Source organism: Falco biarmicus, chromosome Z (genome assembly GCF_023638135.1).
Source record: "Falco biarmicus isolate bFalBia1 chromosome Z, bFalBia1.pri, whole genome shotgun sequence".
NCBI lineage: Eukaryota > Metazoa > Chordata > Aves > Falconiformes > Falconidae > Falco > Falco biarmicus.
Genome location: NC_079311.1, coordinates 73,987,729 through 74,001,540, shown reverse-complemented (window position 1 = coordinate 74,001,540; position 13,812 = coordinate 73,987,729). Strand labels below are relative to the sequence as shown.

The window sequence follows — 13,812 nt, the reverse complement described above, 5'->3', positions numbered from 1 at the left end:
TAAACAAGGCTTTACATAAGGAGACTACGTAAAAACAGAGCTCCAATTAAACTTGATTATTATTTTTTTGTTACTGAAACACAACTGGACTTTCAAGTAAGACAAGTGATATTTCTCTCCAATGAAAGTTTTGAAGTGTCACTAACCTTCTGCTCTGTCCTGGGGAAGCTGACCAGCTCTGGTATTGTTTCCCTGGCTGGAAACCATAGCGCAAAACTTGAGTTTTAAAGAACCTGCTAACAGGGAGAATTTTTAATAGGCAGCCACTAGAAAAGATAGTTCTTTCTTTTTTTTCTTTTAGATTTGTCACAGAATCATAGCGCAAACCAGGCTGAAAGGGACCTTTAAGGGTCCCTGGTCTAGACCCCATCTCAAAGCAGAGACAGCTTAGGTCAGGTTCCTCAGGGCCTGGTCCAGCTGAGTTCTAAATAACTACAAGGATGAAGATTTGAACATATACCTTAGTTCCAACTGATTCTTTTTTCTGCCTGGTTCAGTGTTTAAGCAATCAGGTGCTAAGGCATTAATAGCAAGTCCATCAGGTCTATAAATTACAGTTCTGAATATTCAGTGCTGAACTATATTCACACCAAATGAAAGAAGACCTTAGACAACCTTTAAGAGCTCCTGCAAGTTTTGTATCTTCTGCATTTGCTCAAGAACTAGATCTACACCGTGCTGGTCAGAAAAGGGACAGTGAAGCCTCAGCTGACAGTAAATCATTCTGAATTACTTGCTGTTACCTAACCACCCAGCACCTGACAGCATCCATTTAAGTCTCTACAAAGCCCTGCACAGTAAACAAGAAGATTCATTAGTTTCTTGTCAGAGGTGAGAAATCGGTGGTGAGGAAGGTAACTCCTGGCCAGGGCTGGGTTGAAAATCAGTTTCAAATCTAAGAGGTCTGATGCTTAAACTGAGACCACAGTCTCAGTTACCGGGTCCAGACCTTGAGTACCGCCCAGCCTGGAAGTCTAAAAATTTTATTTGCACTGATTACAAATGGTCCAGCTTAGTTCCTTCTTCAATCATCAGTCACAGTGACCCCTTATCCACAGTATAAATATAATGGAATACATAGGAAAAAAAGAGAAAACACATGAGTACCATCAAGAGAGTGGCAGCAGCAAAGAACAGTAATTTCCAAAGCAATTCTGCAATGATCTATGTGACTATACATACATATATATATTTTTTAACAAATCAATTCATGTGATGTCTCACATTCATACTGCCCTTGAAACCAGTTTCTAAGCTCTGCTATGAAATACCCCACCCCACCCCATCTTGCCAAGTGGGGGGGGGGAAAAAAAAAAAAAAAAAAAGAGCGTGAAGTTTATCTTTTCCATACATATACCTTCCTGCGTCCTGCCTTGTGACACACAGGGTTTGCACAGCCCAGCTCAGCTCAGGCTGCCCTGATCTGATGAGGACGGAGCGGGTAGAGGGGTCTACACTGTACAGACTGTCCATCCTGGGCTGCAGAGAGTCTTGTCTGCACTCCCAAGGCTGAGATAGCAATTAAAGGAGAATGCAAACACATCCTGTGCTTCAGATTAGAAGAGGAAAGATTTCATATGCAGCTCAAGCATAAAAAGAAAAGGTCCCAAGAGTCGCTAATAACTTGTGACATCCCTCTGAATTACATCCCCTCCAACAAAAAAAAAGCAAGAAAACCAAAACAGAAAAAGGAAGGAAAAAAAATAATCTTGCTGCTCTTCTTCTAATGCATTTATTTTGCACTCAGATTTCTGTGATTTCCCCTCCATCCCCCAGCAATGTATTACAAAAGCAGACAGCTACTGCCATCGGGGGTAAGAGTGCCAGGTAGGCAGATAAATCAAACTGGCTCTGAATGAGGCTAGGACCACTGACTGCCAGCTGCAGTGGCACTGGGGTGGACAGACACTGGGGCAGGCTCCAAATGCAGGTCCACGCTGAAAGGGCTCTGGGCAGGCTGGTGCAGCTGGGTCTTCACGGTGGTGCACACCTCAACTACCGTGAGCTCTCCCTAGCATTATGTTTATCTGGAAAGAGAACACCCAATAAAAAAGCCACCCCTGAGAACCAGGCAGAGCCTTGCTGGAAAATAAGGAGCAAGCCAAGTGACAAATAACTCCTAGTATGTGCAAGAGTCACTGGAATGCCAGCAAGCTGCATTCTGAAGGCACATATAATTAAATTTTGACAAAATTTATTTTTATGTTCAAGCATTGCTGAGCTACAGCCTTATGAGAAATTACCAGAATTTGAAACATGATATAAAGAAGAATTTAGAGTATTTTGATAGCCAAAAGAACACTTAGGTGCCCACTCAAGTTAGCACACAAACACTACACCTTCATCAGCATGCTAAGTATCCCCTGTTTGTTTTTCCCTTCCTCCTCCCAAAAAGGCACCCTGGCACACAGAAGAGGAGACAGTGCAGAAAAAACAAAACTCATCACAGTAGAAGAGATGTGTGAGAATGAGGTCTGTTACAAGCATAGGCTCAAAGAAAGTCAGAGATAACAGGCAGGTATGAGGTGAACACCAGCATCAGCTAGACTGCAGAGCGAGACTCATCCCAGAGAGTAGTCTTTTGCTCAGAAAAGGGAAAGTATAAGAATACAAAATCAAAACAGATCACCAAACCAGTATCACGTCTAAGCTGTCCAAAGCTTTAAGATGTGTATCATAATAGAAGAGGAAAAAAAATATAAAACCTTCAGGTGAATCCACCTGCTTTCCCCCACCGGAAAACCAGCCCACAAGCTCTTTAGAGTAGCAAACAATTTTGTTCTTTGTACAATACAGCAGAGGCCCAGAACACCAATGAAGTTTCAGAGAGCTGCTACATTACAAATAAATAACAATAATCCACTTAATCTCTGCTTAATGCAGCCCTGAAGGGAATGCAAGTGAGATTATCAACTGGCAGCATTTATTCAGCAGTTACAGTTCACAGTCAGAAAGTCATACCCCTCCCCTCAAAAGTGTCTGTTGGCTTCAACAGAGCAAATAAAAACTCGAAGACTTGGATCACAAACTGTTAAAGAACTTCGGTTACAAAAGGAGGGGAAAGAAGAGCGTGTTACCGCGTAAGCGCCACGAGAGACTTTGCATCAGATCCAACAAAAGCAGTGGAAGTGGGTGGAAAACAATCCAATGGCAGAGAGAAAAACAAAACCATGGTTGCCACATAGCTTGGAGGACATGAGAGCTCCTGCTCCCAGTGCTGCTGCTTTGCTGCAACACGCTAGGATGCTGTGGTAGATGCCATCCCTGTTTCAGCTTGTCCCCTACATCCCATGCAAAGAAGGGCTGGATGGGACTGCCCCGTCCTGAGGCCATGCCAGGCTGTAGGAGAACGTGACAGATGAAAACAGGCGTCAAGAGGGAGAGTAAAAACATCACACCAAAGCCACACTTACAGCGACCAGTTTTTCAGGAGACACATTCACTCCCTTCACATCATCTTCTTCTTCTGGCTCTTCATTTTCCTTATTGTCAGTGCAAGAGACAGAGTCTTGGACTGAGCAAGTGCTAAGCAAGTCTGGCAAGCTGGTAGATGGGTACTTCAGAAAATCCCCTTCAGCAGGTTCCTACCCAAGAGACAACAAACATGTTACATCGCATGCAGAAAACCACTAAAGTCATGGTGAAACTGCTTCATTTCACCTGCCCAGTGACAGCTCTGTGGCAGTTCTCCTCTTGTTACACACTTCCACGTGCCCAAATTTTAGTGGTCCAGTTAGAAAAAAGCAAACCTGATTTTAAAGCACATATATAGAAAGTACAGGCCAATACGCATCTAAACCATTTAGATTTATAAAGGCGGTTTTAAAATAAATGCTTCCCCAGCAGCCTGCTCCTTCCCACTCTGGGTTTTATTAAATGTCACTGCGAGCAGATCCAGAGTTTACAGGCCTTATTACTCTTTTCATTGCATCCCAAATCACGCTCTGTGTTCCTGCTCCCTCCCTGCAGTTGCCCCTTTCACACGTTTGTCTACCTACACACACAAGAATAATACACCAACAGCCCTACTCAGGAGACCAAAATGAAAACTGACCCACTGATCCTCTACCAACTCAGCCCTGATGCTTCAGAATCTGTTTACAGTCTTTGGCACCTTTTCCAGGAGGCAAACACATGCATCAGCCAAAAGCAGTGGCCAGACATTCATTTTATTGCTTTCAGAACAGATCCTGTGTTCAAGAGCACTCACCGAGCCAAATGGCAAGGCTGCTTTCCCATACCAACAAATAGCGCCCCGAGAGAGCTGCGGGGGAACACTTCACCTATTTACACCTTTTCTGAGACCGCCTGGAACACAGCACAGGCTGGATTCCCCACCACTTGCCTTTCCAAGTCCTCCTCCCAGGGGCATGAAAAATGTCCAAGCACACAGAGCGTGGGCCAAACAGATTCACAGCCTGATCAGGAATGTGAAGTTTTATGTGATAAGCTTATATGCAATGATTATTTTGCTGCAGTCATCATATGAAAATACTTTTAAGGATAAATTTATGCAGTCTACCATCTTGCATTTTAGCTGAAAGTCCAATTGTCTAAAGGAAATACAACATGTACCTACTTCAGATCCAAGTGTGGTGTTTCCAGAATAAACACCAGTGGGCTTAATACCAGGCTGTGAACCTACAGAAGCTCTTCAATGAACTTCACTGTCTAACCGAAACATTAGAAAACTTATAGGTTGTTCACATTGAATATAGTGAGATAGAGGCTCTTCTTGAAAACCATGAGCATAAAGTGTCCTGGGAAACCATAAGAGCACCCAGACATTAAACGCACAGAAACCTGCATCAGGTTGGCTGGGGCAACCTGAAGATGAAGCTAAGAAAAAATTTACAAACACTGACACAGTGCCTTACTGACACTTCACACTCCACCTGGAAATGCAGGTTTACAAGCAGTCCCTCTAACACAAGATCCTCTTTCTCAACAAGGGGACCGAGTGCCCCCTCACCAAGTTCACAGGTGACCCCCAGCTGGGGGGAGCGTTGATCTGCAGGAGGGCAGGAGGCTCTGCAGGGGGGTCTGGGCAGGCTGGAGCGATGGGCCCAGGCCAGTTGTGTGAGGGTCAACCAGGCTCAGTGCCGGGTCCTGCCCGTGGGTCACACCAGCCCCCGCAGCGCTGCGGGCTGGGGGCAGGGGGCTGGGAACTGCCTGGGGGGAAAGGGCCTGGGGGGGCTGGTCGGCAGCCGGCTGGGCATGAGCCCCCCGTGTGCCCAGGTGGCCAAGGAGGCCAGCAGCATCCTGGCTGGTGCCGGGAACGGCGTGGCCAGCAGGGCCAGGGCAGTGCTGTCCCCCTGCACTGGGCACTGGCGAGGCCGCCCCTCGACTCCTGTGTTCAGGTTGGGCCCCTCACTGCCAGGGGGACGCAGAGGGGCTGCAGCGTGTCCAGAGACGGGCAGGGGGCTGGTGCCGGGGCTGGGGCACAAGGCTGGTGGGGAGCGGCTGGGGGAACTGGGGGGGGTCAGCCTGGAGAGGAGGAGGCTCGGGGGCACCTTGTGGCTCCCTGCAGCTGCCTGACAGGAGGGTGTAGGCAGGGGGGTCGGTCTCTTCTCCCAGGTGACAAGTGACAGGGCAAGAGGAGACGGCCTCGGTCTGTGCCGGGGAGGTTTAGGTTGGGTGTCGGGAAAAACGTTGTCACTGACAGGGTGGTGGAGCACTGGGACAGGCTGCCTGGGAGGTGGTGGAATCACCGTCCCTGGAGTGTTTAAAAAACACATAGATGTGGGACTAGTGATGGACCTGGCAGTCCTGGGTTAATGGTTGGACCTGATGATCTCAAAGTATTTTCCAACCTAAACGATTCTGTGATTCTCTGAGACCCCCAGGTGCTTTTGGGAGCCAGCTGGCTGCCCACAAGATAGTCACATCAGTTCAAGTGGGGAGCAGCAGGCTGTGGTATGGGGAGGAGAGCAAATCGGCAGGATTTTCTTAAACAAAAGACAAAATATGTAATATCCCCTCAACCTCTCCTGCGATGAATGCAGAATGAAGAGCCCAACGGATAAATGAGTTCCACTCTCATTTCCCTGAAATTTCATGCTTCTTTATCTGCAAGAGCTCCACTTCAAGCTATTAACAAGGACAAAATAAGTTACTCGAGCCAAGAGATCATCATCAAGAGACCTCAGGCACACAGACAGGACGAGATGAGAGCTACGGAAGCTATGCAGGCAGGAAGCAGAAAAGGCTGAGCACAGCCTGCTTTATTTAACGTATATTTTAAGAAAATGGTTGCACACATACAAATGCATGTGTTTCAAATGCACACTGAACAACAGTGCCAATACCAGCAAGTCATTAAGTGGTCTATACACTGCTGATTTGCCACAGATTTATGGCAGCTACTGAAATGTTTCCCATAGCTATGTGTTAAATTTAGGGGAGCAAATGTGCACGTGATTCCCTGTCAAAACCCATGCCCTTTCCATGCAGCACTTGCACAAACTCTTGTGGATGGACGTTCAGGAGACCACCAAGGACCGTACCTTGCTAGCGACCACCAACTGCACCAGGCCAGCAGCTGAGCGAAGGAGAGCCACGGCGTCCTGGTGGGAAAGCCCAACCAGTGACTGCCCATTGATCATGAGGAGTTCGTCGCCCACCATCAGCCTGCCGTCCCTGCAGAAACAGAGTGGAAACACAGAGCTGCAGGGCAGTCCTTCCCTTGTGTCAGGCTCTGGTGGCATGAAGTGGGATGTGAAGACATAGACAACATGTGACCTGCCTGATGCTAAGCTTGATCTGTGCAGTGTTATTTGGCCAAAACAGCAGCTCAGAAAGGTGCCCCCAGGAAGCCATTTTTATAACCAGAGCCATTTCACCCTCTTTGTAAGGCTGAGGCTCCTCACACCTTCTCCATACCCCAGCAGATGGTCAGGGAGCAGCAGTGAGCCTCATCTTCCACCCTGTCAGGGAGAAGGGCCAGGCCTGGCAGTGAGCACCCTGCGCTGCACTAACCACACTCACTCACTGCCAGTCCCATGGGAAAGGCTCGTCTTCCAAGAAGGGACTTGGGGGAAAAGCCCCACAAGACATCAGGCTCCTTGGTTTACATTCCATCACCAAGCATTTGATCTGTCTATAGTTTGGACTAAACATACTGGCAGAAGCTTCAGTGACTAACCACACAAAAAAAAGTTTTTAAGCTAAATATGCCATGTTATCACCCTCACACAATGGGATGGCAAAAGCCCCGCACCCATCTCATAAGTCTGCCAAACAGTGATGACCACAGATGCTCCATCACACCCATGCCCAGGAAGGCACTGCTGTCACCTCACCTGTGTGCGGAGCCACCTTCCTCCACGTGGGTGACGATGATGCTGTGAGGGGACCGCTTCGACCCTCTGCCTCCTGTTATCTGGATTCCCAGCCCGTCCGTTCCTTTCAGGATGTGCATCTTCCATATGCGGCAACCTTCTCGCTGAGAGAAAACGTGCAGAGAGTCCTTGAATTTGGATTTGGACACTGAGAGAGGGCCAGGAGGGTACAGGAGGGAGCTATTTAGTACCTTGCTGCCCATCACCACACATCCGTATAGCTCAAGCTATATGGGTGTTTTTGCTCAGCTTTGCTGGGTTAGCTGTGGTCCAAGCGAAGGAGGCAGAAAGGAGAAGGCAGCACAGAGCAGGGTCAGCACGTAGAGGTTTCCTTGCAGGGCTGTTTTTTGCAGCTTTTCTGAGCCACGCAGAGGTGCTGCTCTCAATGCCCTGATCCTTCCTGAAGCAGCCAGCAGCCTCAAACCCCTTCGCCAAAACTCAAGGATGAGCTGTGGAGGGCTGCAGAGGAGCAAAACATTGTTCAAGGGGCACCTTGAACACGGGGTAGCACAGTGGCTATTGCAGCAGGGACCAGACTGGCATCACACAGAAGTGTTTCCCTCTCCAGAGGGGTATGCAGGATTTGAGACATACCAGCTTCAAATTGTCAGCTCCCAATTGAATATTTCTTATTGGACAGCTGTTGTACAGACTGTAAATAATATTTTAAACAAATAAATAAATTTACCCACCGCAGAGAATAACTTTTCAGTATAAGCAAGGTAATAAGCGATGTTTAGGATGTCTTTATTATTTTTCTTTCAATTAGTATAAAGATTTATCCAAAAAGTGCTTTACAAATTCCAGAGCAGTAAGACATGAACAATTCCTATGAGTCCTAGTGACAGGACTAGGCGCATGGAAACACAACTGTGGCAAGTATCAGCAGAGCAAAAACAGAAAGAGAAAAACAAGCAAGCAAGCAACAAGACACGCAAGGCGACTGTTGTGACTATTTCAGAGAGGGGAAGAACCAGGATAACAGAATTGAGAAACCCTAGGAAGTTTTCAAACTTGCAAGACAGCAAAATGCACAATTCAGAGGCAATTTTTAGGCCATGTGTTGTAGTCACTGGGCACCAGGTCAGCTATTTCTGACTGGGTCTGTTATGCACACAAGTAACATTCTCACAGTACGCAAACACCCAAGTAGCAAAGATGATTAAAATTTCATGCCAAACTGTAAAGAGCACATACAAATTGCTGCTTGTTTCTCAGAAGGGGAACTGCTAAATATATCAGCAAATGCAAGGGTTGTAGCAGCAACCTGCATGTTTTAGGCCAGCATTGTTTACCAGAGCCTTTATTAAAGGAAGAAAATATGCTTTTTTGCCTTTTTTTTTTTTTTTTCACCTGATCCCTGGGGCCCTATGCTGAAACTTTTAAACTCAATGCAAGATGAGTTTTTCAGATACAGGAACAAAGAGGTCAGTATCTACACCAATATCTTAAGAACAAAGTGAAAATAATAATAATAATAATAATGTTACACAGCCCCTAGAGCCTTACACAGGTAGGAGAAACAGAAAAAACAAACCAGGTGTCTTAAAAGGTAAACCAAAAGTTTTAGCCTAAAAACATATACCTGTGGGCAATTTGATAACTTCAAAGTCATGCACACAGGCAATATCCCAACAGGTTTAAGTGGGATCCTCAGTGCATCGATTAAGCTCAGTCGCCTGCTGAATAACAGGACGTGTCAGGACAGAGAACACTTTGAGATAAATTAGAGTGATACATGAGACGCTGTGTTAAATGTAGGGGCAAAAGTCAACTATATTTATCTACTTAAAAAAACAGAACTGAGCTACAGCATGAAAATACTCCAGAGACATTTTATTGCTATAAAGTACTTTGCACTCATAATGAAAATGGTGTAACAGAGAAATACAATCTCTCTGCCTCCCCCAGCCAAGCCCAGGCTGAAATGATGACCATCTATTCTCCTCACAAGATGCCACTCTTGAGTATCCTGTTGCTACATCCAGTTTGGAAGCAGACCCTTCAATAAAGTTTAACAATGCAGTCATAAAATTGTGTTTAATGATTTGCAAAAGCTTTTTGGAATGCAAGTTATGCAGAGGCCTACGATGTGCAGCGCCTAGCTTGCATTCCTCAGCACTCCTCACTATCACTCATTTTAAAAAAAAATCCAAAATTTATTAAGTGACCCACTCTCAAATATTCATTTACATAGCAAAGCACTTAAGAGCAGCAAATGGCAAGACTCTGCTCTTAATGAAAGCAGCACCTTACTCCCCTTGAACTCGCACTGAAATCAAAAGCACTTGCAAAGGAAAGCATTACCCAGTCTGAACACGGATGGCAGAACGCAGCCACAATAAACACAACGAAACCACTTGGCACATACCCAATCACTTCTTCCAGTCATTTTCAAATGACATGGTCACCATCTCCTGTGTAAGAAAAGGCTGTCCCTCAAGTCCCCGCCGGTCAGCTGCACACATTTCACACTGGGGATACACAATTCTGTGTCGACTGGAAATCAGATCTCCTCACTCTTCTTCCCCTCTTCATAAAACATTCACAGCTCTTTATTTAACCATGTGCTACAAAGCAAACGCCCCCCACCAATACACACGTACCTCCAAGGTATGTCACTCCAAAAATTTGGAAGCTAAGTATTAAGGAGCAGATTGCTAGCCTTTGCTTGAGGCCTTTTGGAGAAAGGGGGTGTTCAGCAGAACCCCCCTCCCCTCCCCACGAGGCTGCTACCTCTTTTGCACGGAGCAGCGTGGGATACTTCACAGCCAGCTAGGAAATGCTGCCGCTTTGCATGTGCACCTTATGTGCCTCCATCACAGGAAAGCCTTACTAGTAAAGCTCTGTGCTAAATCCAAGGACTTGTAAATGCATTTAAATTTTCCTTAAAACCAGTTTTTCTGAGTTATTGGAGATTCCCAGGTTCAACAACACAAAGCCTAAACACTTCAAAAAAAGAAAACGAAAGAAGCAGAGTGATGTATGTCTTCAATTTTGAAATTTTTTAACAGATCGTATTTTCAAGCTTTCCTTCATAAACAAAAAGACTACAAGCTCACTTAGTCTTTAATGAAAGCTAGGATTCTGGCATATTCACTCCACTCCAGAGACTTACAATACCCAAGGGAAACTCCAAGTGTAGTTACATTTGGCAGTTTACAGGACTGATGTCACTGTCCTTGGAGCCTGCATGATCCCTGCCCAGAGGAGGACGAGTTTAACTGCTGACCAGTGTCCTCTGATTGCCTGCACAGTTCTGGTTGCTGCTTGGCTGCTGTCAGTTTTATATTCCTATTCACTTCTGAACTTTTCCATCCTCTTGGAATAATTCTTATAGCTTCATTTATATATGACTCTGAATAATCCCCCCAGCTTTGTTCACAAGCCACACAATAAATATGCTTACGTGCACCCACAGCTCTTGGTGCAAAAAAGCATTTCATGCCCAAAGCAGAGATGTGCTGATGCCAGTCCAGCCAGGTATATCGAAATCCAGACATTCTCAGCAAGAACAGAGAGAGAGGCACTGCCAGCTCCTGACGCAGCCAGGGGCTAGGTGGTACCCAGCTCTGGCCACTCTCAAGAGTGAGGAGACCAACCTACATCCCTTAACCAAAGTCAAGCCACAGTAACACAGCTCAGCACTTGAGAACCAAAGTGGAAAGGGCTCAGTAGAAAACATGGGCTGAATATCTGCATACGACAATCCAGAAAATTTAATGCAATTCACCTGAGATTTGGCCAAGAGGGAACACTCAGAAAGACACCCATGCTTGCTTTGAGAGCGTCAAAGGAATGAAAAGTCAAAATTTCCTTTCATTTGTTCCCCACCTCCTGGAAGTAAATACTTTAACTCTGCTCAGATCCAGCTGATGGACTTTGCTTGTAAACTCAGTGCCAGCAGCAGACCTGCCTACACAGAGGGACTGTGGATTCCTCTCAGTGGAAGGGTTTCATGGACACAACGGACCAACATTTGTCAAAGACGGTCTCAGGAGATAAGACGGGATCATCTCTTGAAGTCCCTCTCAGACCTACTTTTTTTTTTCTACCTCCCTCACACAGCAAGCAGAAACACAGATGGTCAAGTCAGGCTGCAGTTGGGCTGATGGCTGATTTTTGTTCTCTGCAGTTACATCACTCTTAGGTGACTCAACTTTCCTCCTCAGTTGGCTCTTTCAAGCAGGCAGCCCTTTGGACCAGATTTTTCCACTTCAGGCTGTTCAAAGTGCCTAAGCTACAAGTAATTAAAATGTTTCTAAAGACAGTGTGAATATTCTACTTGGATTAATCACAAACAAACAAATAAAAAAAAAATAATAATAAAGGTCATCTTATGTAACAGACCACAAGTGGGAACAGAGAATACAGCTGGCAGCTTCAAGTGGGTCCCCACAGGCCATCCTTATCCACCATGAAGCCATTGTACATCAGGCAGCCTCTGTTCAGAGCGAGCCTACATCTGGAACAAACTAGCATGCTACAGATCAGAAAGGACGCACGCTGCCAGAGCGACGTGGGGAAGCTCGCCTTCTGCCTCCTCCAAGTGCATACCATCAAACGCTTGATTTCATAAGCACATCATTAATAAAACAAAAAGGAACGTTTTTCCTCGGAGTGTTGAGGAAAAGAAATAAATAAGTAAAAGACATTGGAGCCGTTCTTCCCCCCTTTCACCAGCTAATTGCAGGGGAGTTTAAAGGGGTTTGACTGATTTTGACTGTGCCATGTTCAAGAAGCTGCAAATCTATGTTTAGAAAGGAAAAATTGCTTTGAAATCTTGTATTAAAGAAAAGCTTGGCAGGAGCAAGGTGTAAACAAATGGAAAACAGAAACACAGTAAGTAGTTAAAAAGCTAGACAGTAAAATGGAAAATGTAAAATAGTTGTCTACAAAAAAGCACTTTCTGTCACAGCAGCAATTCAGCTGAACCTGGTATAAATAAGTAACAATTTTTAAATAAAAACAGAGATAAGCCCTGATGAGAATACCAATAACCACACAAGGTCTGTACGCACACAGTGACTGCCACGGGCCCTACCATAGCCCATGGGATACCTTCCTTCCTCTGCATTTCAACACGGATTTTTACTGTCCATCTGCACCGTTCCCACTTAGGAAGTTCACAGGTTTTCCCCTATAATAGCCACAGAAGCAAAGCGCAAGCTTTTCTTCACTGGCCACGAAGTTGCTTTGGAAACGTGACACTTAAGAGAAAGTTCTAAGTTTCATGCAGTAAAACCAAAATTACTTCAATAGGCTTCATTGGGAGCTGGCAGCCAATGTGCTGCTCACACACAGCTGAAAACCAGTATACAACCAGAACAAAATCTCCCAAACAGAAATGCATCGCATTCAGACCAGCAACGACCAGTGCAGCATCCTCTTCTACAGGGACAGGGAATACACTGGGATGGCCACGTCAGCACACCACTCCCCAGCATCCTCCACTGATGTGGGATAAATTAAAAGCACTGCTCCCAGCTGTCTGCCCCACCTTGGGTCAAATCGTGCCTCCTCCCACTATCCCCATTCCCCAGCCGGCAGGTGGGAGAGATGGATCAGTAGCCGGGAAATTAACTTGCATGATCACATACCAGGTGAGTAGCTCAAACACGTCAATCTCAAGATACAGTCAAAAGCCATCACTCTTCACATCACAGATATTAGTGTGAATGACTCAGTACCAGAAAATCATGCCAAAATCTGATTTTTGCAGATTCTTAACAAACCAATTATTTCATTAGTGGATAATAAGTATATTTTTCATCTGATCTCAAGCAGGTTATTTTTAAGGCTGATTTGACAGCGGGAATCCTGCTTTCATCTGCTGCCTTGGGGTTTGTTTTCATCGTTGTACAAGCAAGCTAAACAACTCCAAGACAAATCAAAAGGGGGGGGGGATGGGCAGGGGGCGGAATATCTACATTTCTTTGCCAATAAATTATTCCAAGACAGAAGTTGTTTGTCCATCACTACTGCCTATGAATATTTTTTAGCACTGAGCTACTGAAGCCTTTGGCTTCTACCTCTGAATGATGCAAGCCACACAGCAGGTATCTCCTACACCACTTGAAAGAGGGGGGAAAAAAACCCAATGCCCAAGTAGCCCTTAATATGAATTACACAGTGTTGACCATGTGAAGTTTCCATGTCTTCAAAATAAGCAGGAGCCAGCAGTACAGACACAACTCTGATTGCATTCAAGTGTCCACTACTGATCCAACAACTCACCTTGTTTGGACAAACAGCCACCAGACACTCGGCATTCTTTCATTGAAACAGCAGTACTTTCCCCAAGGAAGAGATGTGTCTTAGGGGACAAAGCCTGAGGGAAAATCTAAAGCAAAAACATACCCTCCCTCAAATACAAACACACAATTAAAATACACAAAACAGGTATCACAGCAGAGTGGATGAAAAATCTGCAACTTAAATTAAGAGTGTCCCCCAGGGATCCGCCTCCTGA

General features: G+C 45.5%; 1 protein-coding gene across 3 annotated transcripts in view; it reads right to left on the bottom strand.

Moving 5' to 3' along the window:
* The window catches only part of PDZD2 (PDZ domain containing 2), a 204,875-nt gene that overhangs the window by 48,152 nt on the left and 142,911 nt on the right, over positions 1 to 13,812 (bottom strand). For 2 of the 3 annotated variants that reach the window (XM_056324674.1, XM_056324675.1), the window contains exons 4-6: positions 7,302 to 7,444; positions 6,507 to 6,639; positions 3,414 to 3,584 (exon numbers count right to left, since the gene is read on the bottom strand). The exons of the other annotated variant lie outside the window; for it this stretch is intronic. In XM_056324674.1, coding sequence (XP_056180649.1) covers positions 3,414 to 3,584; positions 6,507 to 6,639; positions 7,302 to 7,444 — 447 coding nt within the window. The remainder of the gene's footprint in view (positions 1 to 3,413; positions 3,585 to 6,506; positions 6,640 to 7,301; positions 7,445 to 13,812) is intronic. 3 annotated transcript variants of the gene reach the window in all.